At 41.8% G+C, this 21,654-nt stretch overlaps 1 protein-coding gene across 2 annotated transcripts in view; it reads right to left on the bottom strand.

Moving 5' to 3' along the window:
• Positions 1 to 2,669: 2,669 nt before the first annotated feature.
• Positions 2,670 to 21,654, bottom strand: part of gpc5c (glypican 5c) — a 92,355-nt gene continuing 73,370 nt past the window's right edge. For both annotated transcript variants that reach the window (XM_035670091.1, XM_035670090.1), the window contains 2 exons: positions 19,414 to 19,555; positions 2,670 to 4,783 (listed from right to left, as the gene is read on the bottom strand). In XM_035670091.1, the coding sequence (XP_035525984.1) occupies positions 4,596 to 4,783; positions 19,414 to 19,555 (330 nt within the window). In that variant the 3' untranslated portion in view covers positions 2,670 to 4,595. The remainder of the gene's footprint in view (positions 4,784 to 19,413; positions 19,556 to 21,654) is intronic.

Genomic DNA, 21,654 nt, shown 5'->3' with positions numbered 1-21,654 from the left:
CGTCTTTGAAAAGCTATTTCCAGTGCCTCCCGCCTCCTTTGCTCCCTCCTCCTAGTTCAAGCTTGTCACTCTGATCCCCAGGCTGAAAAGGTAAGACAATCTCGGGAGGGGGGGGGGTTTGCTCAACTGCTGTCACCGTGCTATCGCACAATCAGGTTGACTTCAGGGGACATCTGTTAGAAAACGCAGTTATGCATCTTAAGGCTCTTTTCACGGTGTGTGATGCGACTGTGGTTCATCCCTGATGTGTGAATTACTGTTAGATCTACTTTTTGCTAAGGCAGGAACGATTACAGTGTGTGTGTGTGTGTGTGTGTGTGTGTGAGAGAGAGAGAGACATTTAGGTGTGGACTTGGCCAAGCCAGTGGGACAGAAGCGCTGATGTGTGCTACCGTTTAAAATAGCCCAGACAGACAGCTGAGCAGCTGTGACCTCAGGTCCCCCGAATTCTCAGTTACACTCACTGACCACACTACTCCTTGCAATGTGTGTCTGTACATACAGTATAATACACTGAATCATCCTTACCCATTTTAAAGACATTAAACTGTCTCTATAAAGTTAACTTAAGCCCAGTTGAAAGTCATTTTCAGACTAACTCCTTTCACTGTCTGAGTTTGCTCCCATTATTGTCCATATTTTAAAGTAATCCATGGCTTTCTGCGTCAGTCAGCGGAGGTTATTAAAGGACGACAGACGGCTTTGGTTTTGTCAGGCAGGGACAATGCAGTTCAATTACGGCTCAGGCGAAGAGGAGGCACGATATCCTTGGACTGGGCACTGTCTCTGCTCTCGTCTGCAGCCAACCAGACACTCAGTTTCACAGCAACAAGCATGAAATAGACTCCGAGGATCAAATACAGACTGCGTGCAATTGGAAGTGTACAACTGTGGGACAGGGTGTGTGAATGAGATCATCGGTGTGCGTTTGTGATGATTTTGGTGTTCGTAAAAGTGCGTGTGTATGTGTGAGAGAGACAAAGAGAGTGAGAAAAAGCTCATGGACACTGTATGCTTCAGCCAGGAAAGTGCTATTAGTTATGTGCTCGCAGGCTGATGGCTAAAACAGTAGGAGGTGTGGTGAGACTTGGAGGGCCACTGTCGCCTGATACGTTGCCATTAAATGCTTTTATAATCACTGTGGAGGAAGAAAAGACCAGTGTTACCCTGAAGACCAATTATAAACATTATTTCTAAATATTTAGCTTCATTCGCTTCGTAGGTCACGTGTGGCTTTATCTGGTAATGCTAAACTAATGCATGAAAAAGTGATACCACCATGACATACACCTGATTTAGGCCATAACCTCACTCCATTTCATATGTGTGTCACCCCACAAGCATGTCTGTTTTGACCAACAGTAGCACCCCACGCTTGCTTTGTGTTTATTTGTCCTACAGTATCTAACCAAGCAAACGGCAAAAGCTAACATTGCAGCCGACAGCACAGACTAATACGGGGCAATTATGGCCCATGAATAGGCAAAGTTTCCCCTGCAGGAGCAGCCAACGGGTCAGCCACACATCAGCTGAGTCAGCAAACTGTCACTGTCGACGCCGCTGTCATCATGACCGACTGCCACAGTCCTTTCCAGCACCGAACCTCACACACTACCCCCTGCCTCTATTCCTGGTGCACACGGACTGATATGTTTAGCAAGAAACTTCCTGGATGCAAATAGAGAAGGTCAGACTTGGACGGCTTACCCTGCCTACACCCTCATAACTCAGTCCTCCTCCACTACTCACCAGCAGCCAAGTATGGTTAGTGATCATAGAACACCATAGAACATAGTATCATAGTTAAGAAGTCTTCTTGGTTCGAAGGAATAGTTCAACATGTTGGGAAAATAGCTTCTTGCCGAGAGTTAGATGAAAAGATCAATCCCACTCATGTCTGTGCGCTAACTATGGAGCATGAGCCAGGGGGGTTTACCTAGCTTTACATACAGACTGGAAACAGCTAGCTTGGCTCTCTCTAGTTCAAAAATACACGTAGCAGCCCTGAAGCTCACAACCTTGCTGATTCTATTTCTTTAATCCAAACACAAATTAAAATGTAAAACTGACAAGTTGTCAATTGCGGGGAATTACATGCTGTAACTATTTTGTGGCTGGGCATAGTGACTTCCTGGAATCTCCATTGGCAAGAAAGTGAATTAAGTGTACTTCCCAAAATGTTATTTCTTAAAAAAAAAAAAAAGCTCAAACAGTATCACTTGATGTGCATAATGTGGCCACTTCGTTTTAATATTCTGTATTGCAGACAGGGGAAATATGAGTGGTGTCAACATGAAATATCAGAATATAAGAGCCTGTATACCTACACAGGTGTTTTCACTTATTATGACTGATTAGACCTCCTCTCTTATTGAGGTTGGGTGGAGCTACGCTGAGAATCACATAAGGTCACTTATCTCAGTGTACCAATAGAACAAAGACATGAGTTGTCCTAACAGGTGCAGTAGGAGAATGTGGTGGGTGTCAATCAAGCGCAGTGTGTACAAGCTCACACAGGCATAAGAAGAGGATTAATCAGGAAAAATCTGTAAAACACCTGTGTGCCATAGGTGTGTATGGCCTCAATAAACATCTTTTCTAAGCAAACCTCTGTTTATCAATGTCTAGTGTGACTGATATTCTTTAAGGAGAGGCTATTGAGACAGGCAAAAAAGCAGAGCACCTTTAATAGAGCTCAGCTACACTGTATCATACTGATACAAAAGAGAGGAAATGAGACACAAAACAAATGGCAAGACTTACAATATGTACATTTATACACATGCAAGGGTAATGTGCTGTAAGTGATCTGTGGGTGGACAGCCATTAACAAAACATACATGGAGGAACAAATATGGTTACAAAGCACAGAATGTGACACATTTTAACTGTCAAAACCTTAACATAGCTGCAGTCATCTCCATTATTCATTAACTACAGGGCTTTCATGTATAATTGCATGTATTTGCATGTAGTTAGCAGGTAGTCCTTTCCCCACTTTTAGGCAGAGTCAACGGTGAAATACTTTTCAGTAAGAAGAGGAAGAGTTTGTTAAAATAAAGGTAATGAAAGAGGTATTTCACTGCACATAGACCCATGTAAGTGTATAGACCTATTTAGCTTAGATACTGTGTGTAGCCTTTAGGCATTATCAGGTTTAATAGTGTAGCTGCATAGCATTGACCATACATTCATCCTCACTCACACAGGTACTCTGCTGTACCAGTAGGTAAACCATCCTCATCTACACAAGAGAGAAAACAGTTATACAGAGGAAGCCATTATAGAAGCCACTAATAATAAGTCAAACAAAGAAGGATTTGTTTTTATTCTGTTGGAATTCCAAGGAATGGTCTGCTTAAGAGTGGGTAGAGAGATGTTACAGCTTATTTGGCAAAATGTTTGATAAATCCATGTATAGGGACTTACCCAATGGCTACCACTCTACTGGATCAAACAAAAGATGCACCCAACTTTGTAAAAAATATTCTGCTTTTTTGTGTTTATATTAAATTGTATCTGCATGTGTTGGATCTGCAGCCCACCTTCTCTTGTATTCAAGTTCCAAACTATCATTTTAGAGAGGAAGACCAAACCTGACGTCATGCCATCAGCGAGATACAGTGGAAAAGGCAATACATGAGGTTTTTTTTTTGCTTCCTGAAGAAGTGCCTGATCCTATCATACCAATTATGAACTTGGTAAATTATACATGCATTAATGTGCAATTCAACGAGCAAACACACAAAACTGTATGCGCAATAAACATTAGTAAAACCAACAATGTACAGTCTTTTTTTCAAATGTCCAAAATGTGTCCATTTATGTCATGGGCTTGAATTGAAAAATAATGTGCATTCTTGCTTTATTTTTTTTACAGAAATTAATCTCTATAGGTATTTTTTTGCATTGTTTTCTATGTAGCATACAAGCACAGTCCATTCATAGCTAAGGGAAAAGAAAACCCCATTCAGCTCAATCGGTTAAGAGCTTTTTGTTGAATCAGAACCTCATACACTCCATCAAATCTTTCCACCTATATACAGTTACATACTATACACACCTAGTTTGTCTGCACAATGTGTTCAGCCGTGCAAGTGTGCCCGTGCTCTACCTGTGAACTCATTACATTCTAATCCCTGCCAAGGTACACAGTCATTAGAGTATATCAAATCTGCTGTTCTGGGCCAGGCACCTGGGATTGATCTATCAATCTATCATGCATTCCTTAATCCTCGAAAAGAAAATGAGTTGAGTTTTCAAATGAGCTGAATTCTTCTGCCTCGCTGGCAAATGGTGCAGTGGCCGTGATGAGGTTTTTAGCCTGAAAGGATAAGTAAAAACCAGCAGCAGAAAAAAAGAAGTCAGCTGTATTTCTACTGTATATGCAAGTCTGTATATGTGTAAGTGTTTTTAAGTAAAATCAGAATGATGCTGTTTTTATTTTTCCGTCATTACCATCCATCCATCCATGTCTGCTGAGGACAGGAGTAAGGATACTATGCGTGATATGTATATAATATGAGTGTCTGTGTGAATGTATGTGGTTCCTAGAGGGGCAGGGTTGGGTGGCAGATTCACAGAAGGCGCTGGCATCAGAACAGGGTCCACTGCAAGCACAGTGCAGCAAAGAGCAGTGCAAGGCTCCAGGGTCGTGCCCAGCTGACAGATGCCGAGCCCCCTATCACCTTCACTGAGGGGGGCTTGGAAGGATTCTCATGTGGGCTGTCACCTCCAGGCTGTCTCCCAATGGGCTTCACTTCACTGGAGGTTTCTGGGTGCGCTGTGAAAAAACAGAAACACGGGAGATAAATTGTTTGGCTCATCATGGTAATCATGTTAATCTGCTTTATTATTCAGACTCTTTTAGAATTGTAAAATTGTATATTAGAGGCTCCTCATCATCCAATCACTGATCCCATCACTCCATTCCAAGGGTTTTCATCATCACACATAAAAATGATGTATGAATATGTTTGAGTGAGTTCATATGTACACCAGAAGAAGCACAGCTGTGGCTGTTGAAGATAAAAGCAACCATAATTTATTTTGAAGAGTGGCTAAAAGAATAAAAAATGCATTTACAGTGCTGCTGTGTTAATATTCAGCTACCAACTCACTTTTAAATCATTTTGTCTAAGTTATACACAAAAAAAGCTGTGCCACTATTTACTGTCCACAGACGTCATGATGATGCAGGACTGACTTGGTGTCTAATCTCCAGCAGCAGATGATAGGCAGCCCTCACTGTGCCAGTACACCCAGTCAGAGATAAATCAGGGTGACGAGGGTAGGGAAGACATTAAGCACCCATTTAATCACAAGCCCCGCAAACACATATAAAGTTACACAAACAAACACTTTGCTGACGCTGGTGAAATCGCAGCTTTCCTTAAAGAGGACTTCACTCATGTCTCCACCCCTCGCTGTTTTTCCAGTCTCCTTTAAACTTGATCCCTTCTATCCTCATTCAGTATCATCGCCCTGCACTGAACGTATCTGTCTCCTCTCGCTTCCCTCTGGGATGTGCTCATTACCCGTCCTTCTTTTCACTCTTCTTCGTGGATCCCAGCCAGACCCAACTCAGCCCAGCAAAGTGCACCACACACTCCCAGTTACCAATGAAATACCAGTTAATCTGCACCACTAAGCCCTAACAAGTGTCATATACATTCAGTTTATAACCATAGGATAAGGGCTCTGCAAGCCTTGTGTGAGTGCATAGAGAGGGAAAGAGTGACAAGACTGTATTGTGATAGGGAGTAAGCTAGGTATAAGAGTACTGACAGTGCCAAAGCCCAGTGTCAAAATGTCTCTTTAAGTTGTCGCTGTCACAAAAACAGGCCAAGTTCGCAAAGATGATTCTTACCGCTGTGTGTTCAACTGATCTGTCTAGGATTCAGTTGTCTAATTAAATACAGTTACAGACTCCCCTCTGTGGTGACTTCACAGCCAGATGTGTGATAGGTTATGTGAAAATTCATAGCAGTCCACAAGAGTTTTGAATACCGAACTAAATTCACTCCTTCTGACATAAAATAACAAAATGCATTGCTCTTTTTAAGCTGTCGTTCAATTAAGAATGTTTCCTTTCACACCTGGCATGGTCAAATGTGTAAATCTAAGAATACATTGTTCTGTAGAACTGAGAATACATATCAACCCATCCCTACTGTGCACTTGGGTTTGTATGTGTGCATGTGTATGCATGTGTAAATAGGGCTAGGCAGGGCTCTAGAGAGAGAGAAGTGTTTCCCGTGCCAGTCGTTTTTGTTGTTCTAGAAGACAATAGACAAAGACATCATTTATCCTAAATCAGATTGCTTGTGCTTGTTATTGTTTCAATGGAAATGGGCTGCATCTCATCAGGGAGATGTCAGAAAACAGCGTTTAAATGAGCCAACACAACACTAATACCACTCCACTGCAGGCTAACCAACTGGCTAATTATTGAAGCAGATCCTAGTGCCAGAACAACCAATTACAGCATAAACAACAGAACTGCCAACTAGTTAAAGTGTATTTTTATATAAGGTAGGCATTTTGGAATGCATGGTATTGTAATCCTTTGTGATCTTTGAAATAAAATAAAATTGGACATAATAAAATGAAGTTACAAGGCTGAGAGTCAATACCCATTAAACGAATCATCTAACCAGGCAAAGCCAAACTATGTGATTGCTTAGAATGCCACCAGCTGGGAGGGGTATAAAAAATAAGACATGGAAGAAATGTTTGTGTAATTTATATTATGTCTCATTTCCTTTCAAATGCCTTTCAAAATTGCATCTGATGCGGGAAATTAATTTATAAATAAAACAAAGCTCACACTACACTACACTACACTACACATGCCATAAAAAAGTATTCTGAGCTCATTACACCAGGATGAGGCACTGGACAAGACCCAGAACACGTACAAGAGATTGTGTATCCCAACCAGAGAATGCTCCAGTGTCCAATGGGATGGAGGACATGGCTGGGGAACTGAGCTGTTCTCATGTGCTGCTGTTGTGACCTGGACCCAAATAAGTGGCCACATTTTGATGGAAGGATCAATGTTGCAGTAGTATTGTGGTACATCAGTTTGAAATATTTTTTGCACTATGCAACATGTTTTATGAACAGATTTAAACTATTTGAAGTTTGAAGTCTTGAAAACAGATGAACATCTACAATCTGTAATGTAAAGTGTTCCAAAACACAACTGAATTTGACAAAATCATCATTTTATATTGAAATGTAATAATGCATTTTGTCATATTTATAATAATAATAATAATAATAATAATAATAATAATACGGACATTCTTATCATAACATTTTCAGCCATATCACCTACCCGTAGTTAAAAAGATATTAATTATTAAAGCAATAAAGTGTAACAGTAGAAGAGGTAGAACACTGAAGAGAAAGAAAAGCCTGAAATGCCTAAAAGCAAGCAACGACTTGAGGTACAAAGAAATGAAAAACCAGGAGGGCAGGACGATAATGGAATGTGATGTTGTTGTTGTCATAATGAGACAATGTTAGCAGATAAGCTGTGCTTTATAAGCTGGCTCATGTGTAAATCCCCCAAATATGGTGGGGAAAACGAAGGGAGAATGAGCAAGACAGAAAAACAGAGGGTGGGAGGGAGTGAAAGATGACGTCAAGGGTTAGAAGAGGAAAACAGTTAGTTTGTCTTTTAAGTATGAGGATGAAGATCTATCATCACTCGTATCAAGGCAGATGGAATCAATCAAGTTCAGGCGAGTTCAAAGCTATGCAATGGCACATGGGCATGCTTCTCCCATTACAGCAGCAGTGAATGACATATGTTCCCCACCAGTAAAAGACAAATGTGATTTGATTGGTAAAAAGCTTTATAATAGGCAATGAACAGTGACAAAGAAAAACAAAAACCGAGTGAAGGAAACCCGAGAAACCAATGGGACTGGAGCGCTGAGAGGTCCATACAAGACCACAAATAAAATGAAATAAATATGTGTGCATTTTTGTGTGTGTGCCCTATACTAGTATAAGGAATGTGGTAGCTTTCATTTGTCAGTAAAACCTGCAGTAGTCATGGTCATGGAGAGGAAGGGGGTCAGGTCAGTTTGTCGTCCGAACATCCAACACTCTGACACAGTCTATAGTGATTGTGTTTCCTTCATAACTACACACACAGTACAAGGAAACAATGCAGCTCAACCCAAGGCTGTGGCTTGTTAAGGAGGGATGTTCTGTCTTCTGCCCACCTTGCTGACCTTGGTGTTGGCTAAGTGTGTGAGAAATGGTTCATAGTGTCCTTTGCCACTAATGCCTCTCCAGATGGGCAGCTTGTGTGTTTGAGAGGAGCCTCCATTTCCCATTGGCCAAGGGAGTAACAACAGCTGCTTCTAACAAGCCTGGCCGCAGCACTGAAGAAGAGGTGGACCTCGGGCCCTAGCCAAGAGGAAGGAGGGATGGGAGGGGACGGAGAGAGGAAGGGAGGAATAAGGGCTGGAAGGTGAGTGGGAGGAATAACAAACGCCTCTGCCATCGTTTTGACCATGTCAGTTTTCTACTGCTATTCTTCTCCCTCTCTCGCTCCTTCTTTCTCTCTTCTCTTCTTTTCTTCAGGGTTTACCAGCATACGGCCACTGCTGCCCCACGGATTAAATCCTCAAACCTATGCAAAGGAAAGAAGCGAACTGTTCTCAAACAATCCTCCCTCTGTCTTCAACTGATAAGATTTAGTCTCTCTTCCTCAGCACGTCATACATGCTGCAGACAAGAATACACACACACACACACAAGGGAAGCTTGAATACACACAACACACGTACGCACAAAAGCATTCAGGGGAGCAGTACTGGGACGATGGGGCTACAAGTTTGTTAGGGGACGAGTCCAATGAGAAACTAAGATCCATATGTGCATGGCTGTGTGTGGTTGTGTGTTTGGCATGTTGTGCGACCCTGCATGTGGGCTTGGCTGAGCACAAGCTGCAGAGCTGTAATCCAGTGAGGAATGGTGCTACTGTATACTGGGGCTTAGCAAGTTGTCACACTATATGCTATCAAGATGACAAGGCAGCTTTTCTAGACTCAACTTTGACTTGCAGCCATTACAGTACAGACATAGATATGCATTATATTCAACTTAATTGTGTTCATATTTTTCTAGTCTAAATTGTGTTGTAGCATCACAGTGTAATAAGAGTGTAACCTGTTGCTGCCCAGTGTAACTTAACCCCACACAGTGGTTAAATGTGTGAATAGAAGACTTTAACTTGTTTATCACTGGCTTTAAAGCAACTGTGGCAGTTTTTACTCCACCGCCTGCTGTGTACAATTATAAAGACGGTCAGAAGGTGGAGGTTTGAGTTATGGTACATGGAGAGAGTGTGGTGGAGGTGGGTGGAAGTCGGTAACTTCCCTCCTCCTCTCTTTCTCGTTCTCACCATCTTCCTCTCTCTTGGCTCACACCCTGGCTTTGACCTTGAGGGTCTTCTCCCTGCTAAGCGTTTGATAAAAGACGGATGCGGGGGGGGGGGGGTTATAAAGCTGCTCATGGGCCTGGCTTTTGACAAGGCCACTGGACCTGCCTCGTGGCGATGTTTCATTAAGAGAGGTGACCTTTGACATGTTTTTTTTACCACTCACACAGGCAGACACATAAAGGTAAGCATGCACACAGGCGCAAAGATTTACACATGCTCATGGTGCACGCACACATGCATAGGGACATGGTGTTTGAAAATTAGTGAGGTGATATGTGATTAGCCACCCTTCTCCACAGTGTGTGCTTGGTTCCAGCATAAGTTCCACACTTAGACTCAAAAAGTACAGTTTATCTATCTATTCCCCTCATGTGACAGCTCTGCCAAACAGTTGATTTACTAGATCCATCCTTATTTGCTGTAAAACAAGATCTTTATGCAATAGCCAATATGTCTTTGAAGCGTGGGCGCCAGCTCACCGTTTTTCAAATGCAGTGAAGTCAGTAAAAATGATTTGTACCATTAGTCTCTGTCATTAACAGGGACAGAGCATTTTTCTTTGATCCAACCTCATGTGTGACCTTTGCTAGATATCTGCTACCTGCCTTCTATCCCTTTGAGAGAAAGAGGCTCTCTGTTTCCCAGGTGAAGAGAGATGCAGATGTGGTACAATGTTCCTCTACTCCCTTTTAGTATAAGCCCGTATTCCAAAGAAGCTTTATGATTTTAGATTTCACCCTAGTAAATTGTATACACTTATGCCACTTTGTGTAGATAAGCTGGCCCTCATTTGGGGTTCAACAATATTATACAATACTGAGACACAGAGGAATTAAACCACACACCCATTTAGCGACCGTCACTCCTCGGTTGCAACATTACCATCATTTTCACACACCACAAAATTTGATTGCACATACATACACAAGTATTATGTACAACTGTCTTTTTATTCCTGGGTAAAGCTAGCATTACTGAGACACAGAGCTATCGGTCTGCCTCCGATCAGACCTCTGGACACCAATAAAAGACTGATGCTGCTCTTGGTGGCTATGGATCACGGGTGTCCTGACATTGTTTGGTCGAGCCGGAGAATGCTAAACCTCTCTAGGTCACTATGTTTTTAGAAGCTTCTCTTTCACTGTCTCATACGCACACATTTACCTTCCCAAGCACTCACACAACGTTTCCTTATCTCTTTTCACACACACTTTTCTTTCAAAGAGGGTAAGGTTAGAGGGTGGAAGGAAGGGGAGGATGCATTCACACAGTTCATTACTGGCCATCCATCTCTGTGCTGTTTTTGTCCACGACTCACTCTTTATGTGGTGCCATGTCAGGCAGGGCCTCTTCGCCCCATCTAACTAATCTCCCTATTCCACATACACCCATGCACACACACACACACACACACACACACACACAAACTCACTTCTCTGGGAACTGTCCCTCTGGTTCACAGGCAACCTATACAGGGAATCCAGGACTGGTACAGGGTCTCTGGCAGGCCATTTAAGGGGCTAAAGGGCCAAAAATACTGGGGCATCAGTGGGGTACACATCTAAGCCTACAGCTAACCTAGCAACGGGCATAGCAGCCTGGCAACTCCAGAGCAAGGATCAGTGCAATGGAATCTGCCCAGTGCGTTTCTTGGCTGTACTAGACTATTAAGCTCCTTGGCAAGATTAAGATTTACACCCCTATGAACACACACAAACACATACACACAGAAACAAATGTGCAAAAGGGGCCCTGGGAGGACAGTGACCTCCACCAGTCAATGTGACAGATTCTCAAGATGGAGGGGAATCCTGAGGAGAAAACAGCCTCTATTGAAGACAGAAGTTAAAGGCTCAGTACAACTCCTCAATGTCTCACAGATGCAAACATACCACATTCCCCACCAGCAGCACACTGATTTTGGATCATACCAGTGTTCGGTCACACACACCACCACACCTGCGTGCACTCAAACACCAGATGCTTCATTGCATTGGCAGGTGTCAGGTTGTCCTTGTAGACAGACAAGCGTGAAGGAGGCAGATATAAACCTCACATTCATATTCTTCTGCTCTCTCACTCTGATGCATGCACACACTTCATTGCCATCCATTATCGTTGAGAGGAAGTGCACATCAGGTAGCACTCAAGAGATACTGTCACCGTGTGTGTCTCCTGACATAACATTTCACACATGGATCCCTCCCCCTGCCCACCGGAATCAGCCAAGCAGTGCAGAAATCTCAAGTTGCATCCTTTCACCTGTTCTGACACTGTTTCTCTCTCAATGATTTTGCGTGTCATCTTGCCTCGAATATCGAGAATCCAATGACACACTCAACCCTTCAGAGTGTTGCTGTTGATGTTCAAGTGCAGTAAGGCTATAAGGGAAAAGAGGTTTTACTTTTAATATTAAGGCGCTAACTGCTCAGTGACGCCAAGAAGCAGCAGCAGTGCTCACACAGAAGTAAGATACAGAGAATAGAATGCAGCCTTGTGTTGCTCCATGTGACCAGCCTCCTCTGAATTAAAGTGATCTAAGTGATACATGCCTTTTCAACTTCAAAGTGTTTTCAGAAATCTGTGTGGGTTAGAAGAAAAAAAAAAGTTGTGCTGTGATGTTATAAATGTTTGATTTTGTGGGGGTGAGTCAAATACTTTGATGTAAACTCTTGGTTGCATAACTGACTGCAGTTTTAGAATCAAATTACTTAGAACGGTGCGCTAAGTACACTGTCAGTGGCCGTTCCTATCTGATCTGTAATCAGCAGAAGCAGTGAGAGGTCAGCCCCCTCCCAGCCCTCAGGCCTGACAGTCTGTTCTAGGTTCAGCTCTAATTGCCACATCAATTATGGATAAGGGAGAACGGCTTTGTCGCTCTCACCACTGGTCAATAGGATAGGCCTTTAATGAAGTGTCTTGCATCCCTTTGATGCATACACATATATAAAACTTCACACAGACTCGCACTGCAGGTAGTCAATACAAAAATGGGCTCATTGCTACCAACCTCCATTATCTGACCTCTCATGCAATGGTAATGCACCTCTGCCATCTAAAACAGATACAATGATTGGGGTTTTACTTTAAAACAAAAGTTCAAGTCTTTTGAGTTTGAGATAGTCTGTCTCAATGGGAAAATTCCACCCCAAGTCCTCCATGCTTTCTCTCCTTCTCCCCTCACCTAGTCTGTATTTCCCTCTGCATACCAGGCTGAGCTGAGACAAAGAGGATCAGGCTCATCCCTGCTTATCCTTCTACTGTATTTTTCAATATCAATGGAATGTCTGCCTTTATTTGCTCAGTGCTGTGTTACAGCAGGAATGTCAGTTTCTGTGTTAGTAGCCAGTGCTGGGCTCCAGGCGAGTCAAGACAATCAAGGGGGTCACTCACGCAACAACCCTCTGCCCTACCATTCAATCCCTATCCCAACCCCCAGCAGAGAAGCCTGAGTACATGCATTAATAAAGCAGCCCAAATAAACCGGGGCCACAACTGTCCGCCTGTTAATGTGTATAGTCAGCAACAAAATACTTCAACAAATTCATTAAGAACTGATTAAATCTGGTCCCAATGATGACAAAGCTAAAATGTTAAGTCTAAGGCTGACTTGGAGCTGAAGTGGAGGTTGATGTGGAAGGGTGTTTTGCAGTCATATCCATTGAACTTGCAGCTTTCAATAAAGAACACTTTATGAGTCTGAACACCATCTATAACCACCTACAAAATGCCATTTACTGCTTGGAAACCTGCACATGTTGTAAGTATTTATATTACCGAATAACAGTTACTTCTATAGTAATGTAGTTAAAGCTTTTATGTGGCTATGGTATCAGAGCACTGAGTCACTAGCATTCCCTGTTGCTCTGCTATAAACTTCATAGCAACCATATGAAATGCTAAATTGTATGTGTAGTTTTTGCTAACTTCAGAGGTAGCAACTCTCAACACTTTCTTTAGTTTAAAACCTGTTGCCACGCCAGAGATTCTTGGTGTTTCCCAATCAGGGTCCCAAAGGTGTCCTGGAGAGGCTCAATCATAAAGGCCTCGCTGATACTGCTCCGAAAGGAAATGATGATGCTGGCTAATGAGAACCATTCTCCTCTGATGACCGCACGCCTAGGGAGCCCTTCAAGCTAAATCACTCTCAAAGTGCCATAAAACCACAGGGCAGAATATGCCAAGCTAGGTAAAAAAGGAGACCACTGAAAGGAAAGGTGGAAGATGGTGTGAAGGGGGAATGATGGGGGCAGCAGGAAATGGGAGACAGTTGATCACAAATGCTGATGTGTACAATAAAAAAAATGTGTCATACAGTGATTATAATAAAACAGAATATGTTCGGTAGTTTAAGTTCTATCAAATGATTTCAGCACATATTTGTCTAAAGGATTATCCCTCTGATTGTTTTGTTCGAAAGTCCTTTCCAATATTAATTTCATAGGGAATGATGATGATATCATTTCTCAGAATTGTTCATAGATTTTGTGAAGACAAGTACTGAGAAAATTATGCAATGTTGGTTAGATAGAACAAATATGAAGATGACTCGGCATATCAGAGTGAAAAAGTGAATCACTCCTCCCACATCCATCCGCAAACCAGACCATCTTCCTGCCTAACTAAAGCCATCTCTGATCCTCTTGTTCCTTCGTCTCCAACCCTACTCTGCCCTGCGGAGCTCTCTCTTAGCCCCTTGAGCTCCAGATGAAAGGCTAAGGGAAATGGCAGTCCTACTGATAATATCCGCACCGGGACACAGCCACTACATCTGCTGGCCAGGCGGCCTCTATGCACGCCAGTCCTCAGGACCTAGTATGGGAAGATCAAGGGGTGGATTGGTTCTAGCCAGTCTGGAAGAGAATACAAGCACCAAATCCCCCACCCACCCTCCTAACCCCCCTCTCTCACGGTAGATTGAATCATAGGTTTGGATGTTGCAATCATCTTTACTGAACTTCAGGCCTCGACATTTTATTTTAATGTTACCGCTACTTCCATGCCTCTGTTATCTCTTGTCCTGTAACATTACATCATATAGCTCTATGGTATTACCCCTCCATTGTTTTAACTCTTAACTACTACCTCTGACCTTGGGACCGCTCTCAGACCCCGACATACAGCACTTCGCACTTAATAACCACACTTTTTTCCATCTTGCAAGTTTTTTAAACATGAAAGACAGGTGTGTGCTGGATCCAGGGCAACAGCAGGCTGTAGTGGACTTGGGGCCGATCCAGTGTAATCCTGCTAACGCTGGTGCATGTTGGCCATATCCTGCCCAGGCAGCCGTTCATTTTAGGAATGTGCTTTTCCTGCCACGGCGAACAGCTGCCGCACACCTTTATGGCCTTAGAGGCTTTGGAGAGTTCTCTCTATGTCTTTGACATTCAGGTACAAACACACCAGCAACCAAAGAACACTATGAGGCTGATACCTCAAAGCTGAATCACTGTATCAAGGCCAGGATCAAGGTCAGTATCTATACGATACCATACAGTCTTTTGAACATTCAAGTGGTAGAAACGAAATACAGAACAGAAGTGCCTTACACAGCTACACAAAATCTAAACTGCATATTACACTGGACATTGATAGATGGGGAGTACAGATTTTGCTCTGGTGTCCTTCAGCCTTAAATTCAAAATCTGCTGATTGGAGCCTTCTCGTGCCATACAGACCCAGCTCTCCATGTCTTTGAATGTGTGTGTGCCTGTGTAGAGTCAAATTCACAACGTATTCTATACTCCATTTTCTTAGGAAAAGAATGTTTCACAAAATTAGCAGCTGTGGATTTGAAATAGTGTTCAGAGTTTACCTCCCTTGGGCCAGGTTTACACACTGATAACACACATGCACACACACAGCCAGCTGTTTCCTTCTGTATGAGGGTATGCAAGGAGAGACAAAAAAAGTTAATATATTTGTCCTTCTGTCCAAGAATAACAGAAGGACACTGCTCCACTCTTAAATCTTTCCATCTTGTCAAATTTAGATAATTATGTTCTTTGACAGGATAAGCAAAACAATCATTGCCAATGGCTTCATGCTAATAGACAGGTTTAGCCACCGAAGTGCAGAGTGTGTGAGCAATGCCGGGGGTGTCTTCACTTTCTTGATGAGCTCACCAGTGTTCCAGACAGATGGTGTTTGTTACCAAAAGAGAATTGTACTTTCATGGCTGTACAATTCACACGTTTGCACAGCACATCCCTCTGGCTCAATCACAGGAAGTGTTTATCCATGCATTTACTTCTCCTCCTCTGAGATGGATAACCTGCTTTCTCCTCCTTTTTGTTTTTATCACTTCTCACACCTTTGTCAGGCAGATTGCCTCAACAGCAAAACAAACAACACTATACTGCAGTCAGATTCAAAAGGTGTAGCAGTGGGAACGTTTTTGGGTTTAAATCTCCCACATTCCATCCTAAACTCCTTCAAGATTTCATAAAAACTAAACTTCTATTGTATATTCTCCTGCACTTTCAATATCAGAAAAAATAACATCTCTTCTCCTCATCTTCTTATTAACAGGCTTTCTTTCAAATCTGCAGAAAAGGACAGAGGAGAAAAGTCTGCCCCTACCCTGCCAGAGACTCAGACAAGCCTCCTAAACTAAACTCCTAAACTCACAGACAGACAAATAAAGTACTGTTCCACCTTTTGATGCGCAGACATTTAGAGTCTCCTCTCTCTTTCTAATGGAGAAATAGTGGTCTGATGTGCCACTGTGGGTCTTTTAGAGATTAATACTTTAATGAGCTAGCTACAAATGAATAGCTCCTTTGGAAGTAGCAGCCATAAGCGTTCCCGGGCTAATACAGTTAATAAGCCATAGTCACGCCACAAAATGTACCACAGAAGAGGCTCTCATAGCTGCAGGGGAGAGGGATGATATGGTTCATTAAAGATTCACTGATTTATTCTCCTGTTAGTGGCTGTGGCCATGGCAGTTTGTACATGACCAGGCCTTGTTTGGTTGGCACACACTTGCATGTCTCCAGGCAAGAGGAGGAGGATCTGAACCAAGATCAAACAGGCATGACATCATGCAATCAGACTTAAATTTTCTTTAGTGGTAGAGAACTAATTGGAGTATGTGAAAAGAATGTAACTTTTCCAGCTTTTGTCTGTAGTTTCTTTTTCATATTTGTAATCCTTTACTTAGAACACTGTCAAATAGTAACACTGTGCTACACATTCATAGTTCACTTTTTATATGGTTCCCTATAATCATTTAGTTTTCAGTAGTTACTGTATGTATGAAGCATTTGTATCTGCATTCTTAAGCATACCTTCACTATGCAGGGGGCTGTATAAATGCATCTTATCTCATTAGTAAGACTTGCAGCAGTTCCATCATATCTGAGTGATGATAGAGACAATGAGTCTGTTCTCTGCAGATTAGTGCTCTTCATTAACTTGCTGATGAAGTCTCTCTTAGCAGAGCAGTGGGTGGTCATGCCCACTTTTAACACGGAACTTGGGAGCTCTGCCACAGCTACACAGAGGCAAACAAATGCACAGACAGATGGAAGGTAAAATATGCCTCCTACCACTATAATGCATTACAACCTCATTCAAGGACTTCCTTTAAAGGTCCAGTGTGTGATATTTGGGAGACTCTGTTGTCAGAAATGGATAATAATATTTATAGGTATGTTTTCAGTAGTAGATATTTTGTTTTTTGTTACCTAAGAATGAGTCTTTTAAATCTACAGACAGGGTCACCGTCTATGGAGTCTGCCATGTTGAATGTTTTTAAAGTAACCCAGAAGGGACAAAAACAGTTTGGCAAATCCATAAAAGTTTAACCAATATTTGTGAAGTCATAAGAGAATAAAAATGTGTATAGATATATGTAAATCCAAACAAGTCATTGCATTCACACTTGATGATCTGTGAAGCAGATGGAATAAAACAAAAATCAAGAGGCATAGAAATACCATGTAAAAATACAATGAGAAAGTCTTATCTAATCATTATAGAAAACTCTAGATCCCAAACTGGTCACTTCAAAGAGCTTGACAGGGAAGTGTGTGAGAACAACACATGACTGAAAAACAGAATTAAAGAATGCCTATTACCATAGCTGTTATCCACCTGAAAGCTTCAGAAATTGCCAAATAGCAGAACATATCCACAGCTGACTTCAAAGCCAGGCTTGGCTGGTGTAAATGGATGATGTGCCAAAATTGGACTGTCCATGCGTCACTGGACAACATGTTGCACAGCTCTTGGCATCAGTCTCTAGAGAAGAGAATAACTCACTTATAGCCAGAGTTGTCTTATAATAGGGCCAATGCTGTAATTTGTTTTTATAGATACCAATAGGCCAGTCACCTTTCCAAGCAGCATGATTTTGTTACTGGATGACTAATATTCTTTTGAAAACTAAAGGACAGTTGCACAGGCAACAGGGCTCACCATGATATGGATTTATATTTTGAACACAGACTAATGGGTTTTGTTCTGTAAATCTCAGACAGCGGTTTTGATTGATTATCCCCTGCTGTTGGGACACTGCTGCTGCTGTCATAGCTCTAAGAAAGGGTGGCATGTTTTATCCACATCGCAACAAGGAGCAGGGAGGAGAGGACCTGTCCAGAGCTGGTTGTACTGGAACTGGGAATGTAATGGCTATTGATTGGTTTATCAGCTGTACTGTGTGGATAGCCTTGGGTATAACTAGACCAGTAGTTAAGCTATGATGATAGCACACTAAGGCACACTAGCTCTTGTCACCTGTCACCAAATTGATAATGCTGTGAGCCTAGTAACTCAAAAGAGATATAACTGTATCCTTTGAAAGGACATTTTGGTGACATTTTTGGCAGAGAATGGACAGGTGAGAATAAATAAAGGGAAACAGTGGAGGGATGACATTACATGGAACAAAGGTCCTCCGGTAAATATGAAATGTGGTCATTGTGATTACACGATCAGAATCTTACACTCTAGGTCACCAGGACCCCCAAATGTCTGTTGTATTTAGTTGGTTGCATATTATAAGGCACTTGCTAATATATGTGGTTGGCAAAATACGCCTTTGTATTGGAAACATGGCAAGTGTTACATATGGAAAGACTACGTATTCAGCATCTGGCATTTCTGCAGTCTTGCAGAAGATTTGGGGAAGCCCAGAATGACTATACTTACTCCAGTGATGATCTTATCAACTTCACTTGGCCCCTGCTGCTATTATGTGTATGGATGAGTGCATATTTGCTCCTCCATATTCCTCTCTACTCCCTCAATGCCAGTAAGACTATGCTTCACACTAGACTTCTTTGTTTAACTGTGTAGGTGGAAAAAAACCAATGTGATAATTAGGGTTGATTAACGAGAAGCTTCTGCAGGAGATCAAATGATTCTCATCCAACATAAGCCCTAACACCTTCTCACTGCCTTGTGTGTGTATATATATGTATGGTGTGTGGTGTGTGTGTGTAGGTTGTGTGTGTCTGTGTGTGTGCCCACTGGATTAAAATGATCTGAAGAACCTCATATGCTTCCACCTTTGCTCTAGCCTCAGACACAGTAGGTAAGGAAGTGTGTTTGAAAGTGAATTTCTCTTGCCATGTAGGAGGTGAATGAAAGAGTGACTTTGTGGCAATTCTTAGAAAACAATTCAAGACTCATTGAGCTAGAGAAAAGAAAGGAAGGACACTGCCTTGTCAGCAGCTGATCTGTCCTTGGTTATAAACTGCACAAAGTCAGTGGATCAAAGGCACAATTAAAAATATAACAGTGATATTGTAAATCATCACAAGATTGATGAATAGGAGGTGATAAAAAGAAGTAAGGTTCCTATATGTAAAAAGTGAAGCAAACTTCCACAAAATTAGAGCTCATTACTTTTGGCAACAATATTGCAATTGGCAAAGGGAAAAGGAATAGAGGGAAGGGGATCTGTGTGTGTGTACAGGTGGGGATGTATTACTTACAGTTATGGCCTGGCCCGTCTCCTGACGCTTGACATCCATCTTCATCATCACAGTCTGTGGTGCTGCCTTCCTCTCTTTCTCCACTGCCCAGCTCATCCCAGGCCTCCATCTGGCCCAGTTTTGGGAACCTCTCCTGGGTCTCCTGAACCACAAACAAAGTAATATAAGGTTTAGCACACACTGGTTTATGTATAATAGTAATTTTACTATATCATCCTTACCCACCCTTACCCTGTAGACGAAACCTTATAGGAAATGACAAACTCAGTAATGGACTGGAAAGCAAACCTGTCACATATAAGCTAAGCCTCTACTATATAAGTCTCTTGTAAAACACATAGGTAATTCAGATACTTACATGAAACACTCTAAAATACATTTGCATAGCAAGTTATAGATCTTGCAATCAGTAAGTGGTATAATGTTTCCCAGTGGAATACTGTGGTTCTATGTTCCTTTTCTAGCTCTAGAACAATATAAATTCTTGTAAATGTCATCAAAGGCTAAATAGATGATACATAGCATCCTGTGGAAACAGAAGAGCATTGTGGGTGGTGTAAAGTGAGGGCCCTGGGTGGTAAGATGACGTGTTTCATTTCATTACAACCACATTTTAAGAGGATCATTGATCATAGGGTTGAGAAAGTAACCCCGAAACAAAAGGTAGTTTTATAACTTCATACAATTTCCTTCAGACAGCAAAGTTTACATTTTTTGGATGAAGCTCAATTTACTTCTCCATTGCTGATGTTTACAGGAAACCAAATATATTACCCAATACTGTAACATTAGTCAATTTGTAGGTGCATGATTAATTCGTATGGCAATTAGAACACCAAACATTTGCAAATATCTAATGACATCTGTTTATTTCCCCACAGTACGGCATCATTCATACACTGTAAGCTTTTCATATAGCACATATTAATTCGTTAGATTATGAATCTTTCTGTCACAACTGATTGAAGATTGCTTCATTGATCGATAAAGTAGATAATCTATATTTTCACTACACTCTTGCATCTAACTGTAATCTACACCTATAGAGCCCATATCACACCCCACTATAACTACAGTTCTCTATGAAAACCTTCTCAGCCCGTAGCGTGAAATACTACTCTTTATGATGTTCCTCCCTCTCAGCATGATGCCAACTAATTGGACCTCCTGCTGGCTCTTCCTGCTGTCCACCATCATCAAGGTGGTCTTTGTTCCATCACACCATGTCTGACAAGAAGCTCTCCTGACACAACAACAAATAATCCTTCGGAGTACGAGGCTAAGAAAGTCCCCTGAATACCAGATTTGTAGAACATGTGGAGCTATAGTCATACACACAGTTTGCTTATTTTGACCATCCTTTAGGTTGTGTATGCATACTCGGGCACACACACACACACACACACACACACTATTAAACATTCATGAGAAAGCTGACAAGATCAATCCTGGTACACAGCTGACCTTCATATGAAGAGAACAACCACTAAAGCCATGTTTGGGGGGGGGCTTGGGGTGCTGAGGGATGACTAATATCCTTGCCATTGACACCAGACTCTGACTCTGTCACTCAACACACCTGACAGCAAAGGTGACCTTTAACCAATTGTCTCCTAAGCCTTTAACACTCCAAAAGAAATCAAAGCAGACAGATTATATACACTGCTTACAATGCAAAGCTAAATGTAAGGTACAATCCTGAAACAACAACCGCGTGCTTGCAGTAGCAATGTTAAAGTGCTGATGTTTAGCAGATATAATGTTTAGCAACAATGTGAGCACATTTCCTAATTAGCACTATAAACACAAAGTTCAGCTAAGGCTGATGGAAATGTCATTAGTATTGGACACAGCACTAAATTAAAAGCCAGAGGAGCACCAAAATCATGGGGATACATCATCTGAGGACCATAAATGTATGTGCCAAATGTCATGGCAATCCATCCAAAAGTTGTCAAGACATTTCACACAAAACCAGAAATATCAAACTCTTGGTTTTACTAAAGGAAGAGTCAGAGGATCACCAAAGCCATGAGGATTCATCTTCTCAAAATATTTCACAAGAATATGTATACAAAAGTTCATGGCAATGCATTCAGTCTATATCTCAGTCTATTAGACATTTCTAACTTAGAAATTATATAGAAGAGTAGACGCCCAGACAGTCAAGGTCTCAACCCTCCAAGTAGGAATGAAGAGGCAAGTAATGGGAAACCTACACAAAACCTAGCTGATGTTTTT

Source organism: Morone saxatilis, unplaced genomic scaffold (genome assembly GCF_004916995.1).
Source record: "Morone saxatilis isolate NCDOM2014 unplaced genomic scaffold, NCSU_SB_2.0 Contig23, whole genome shotgun sequence".
NCBI classification, from domain to species: Eukaryota; Metazoa; Chordata; class Actinopteri; family Moronidae; genus Morone; species Morone saxatilis.
This window is presented reverse-complemented; position numbering and strand designations above follow the sequence as displayed.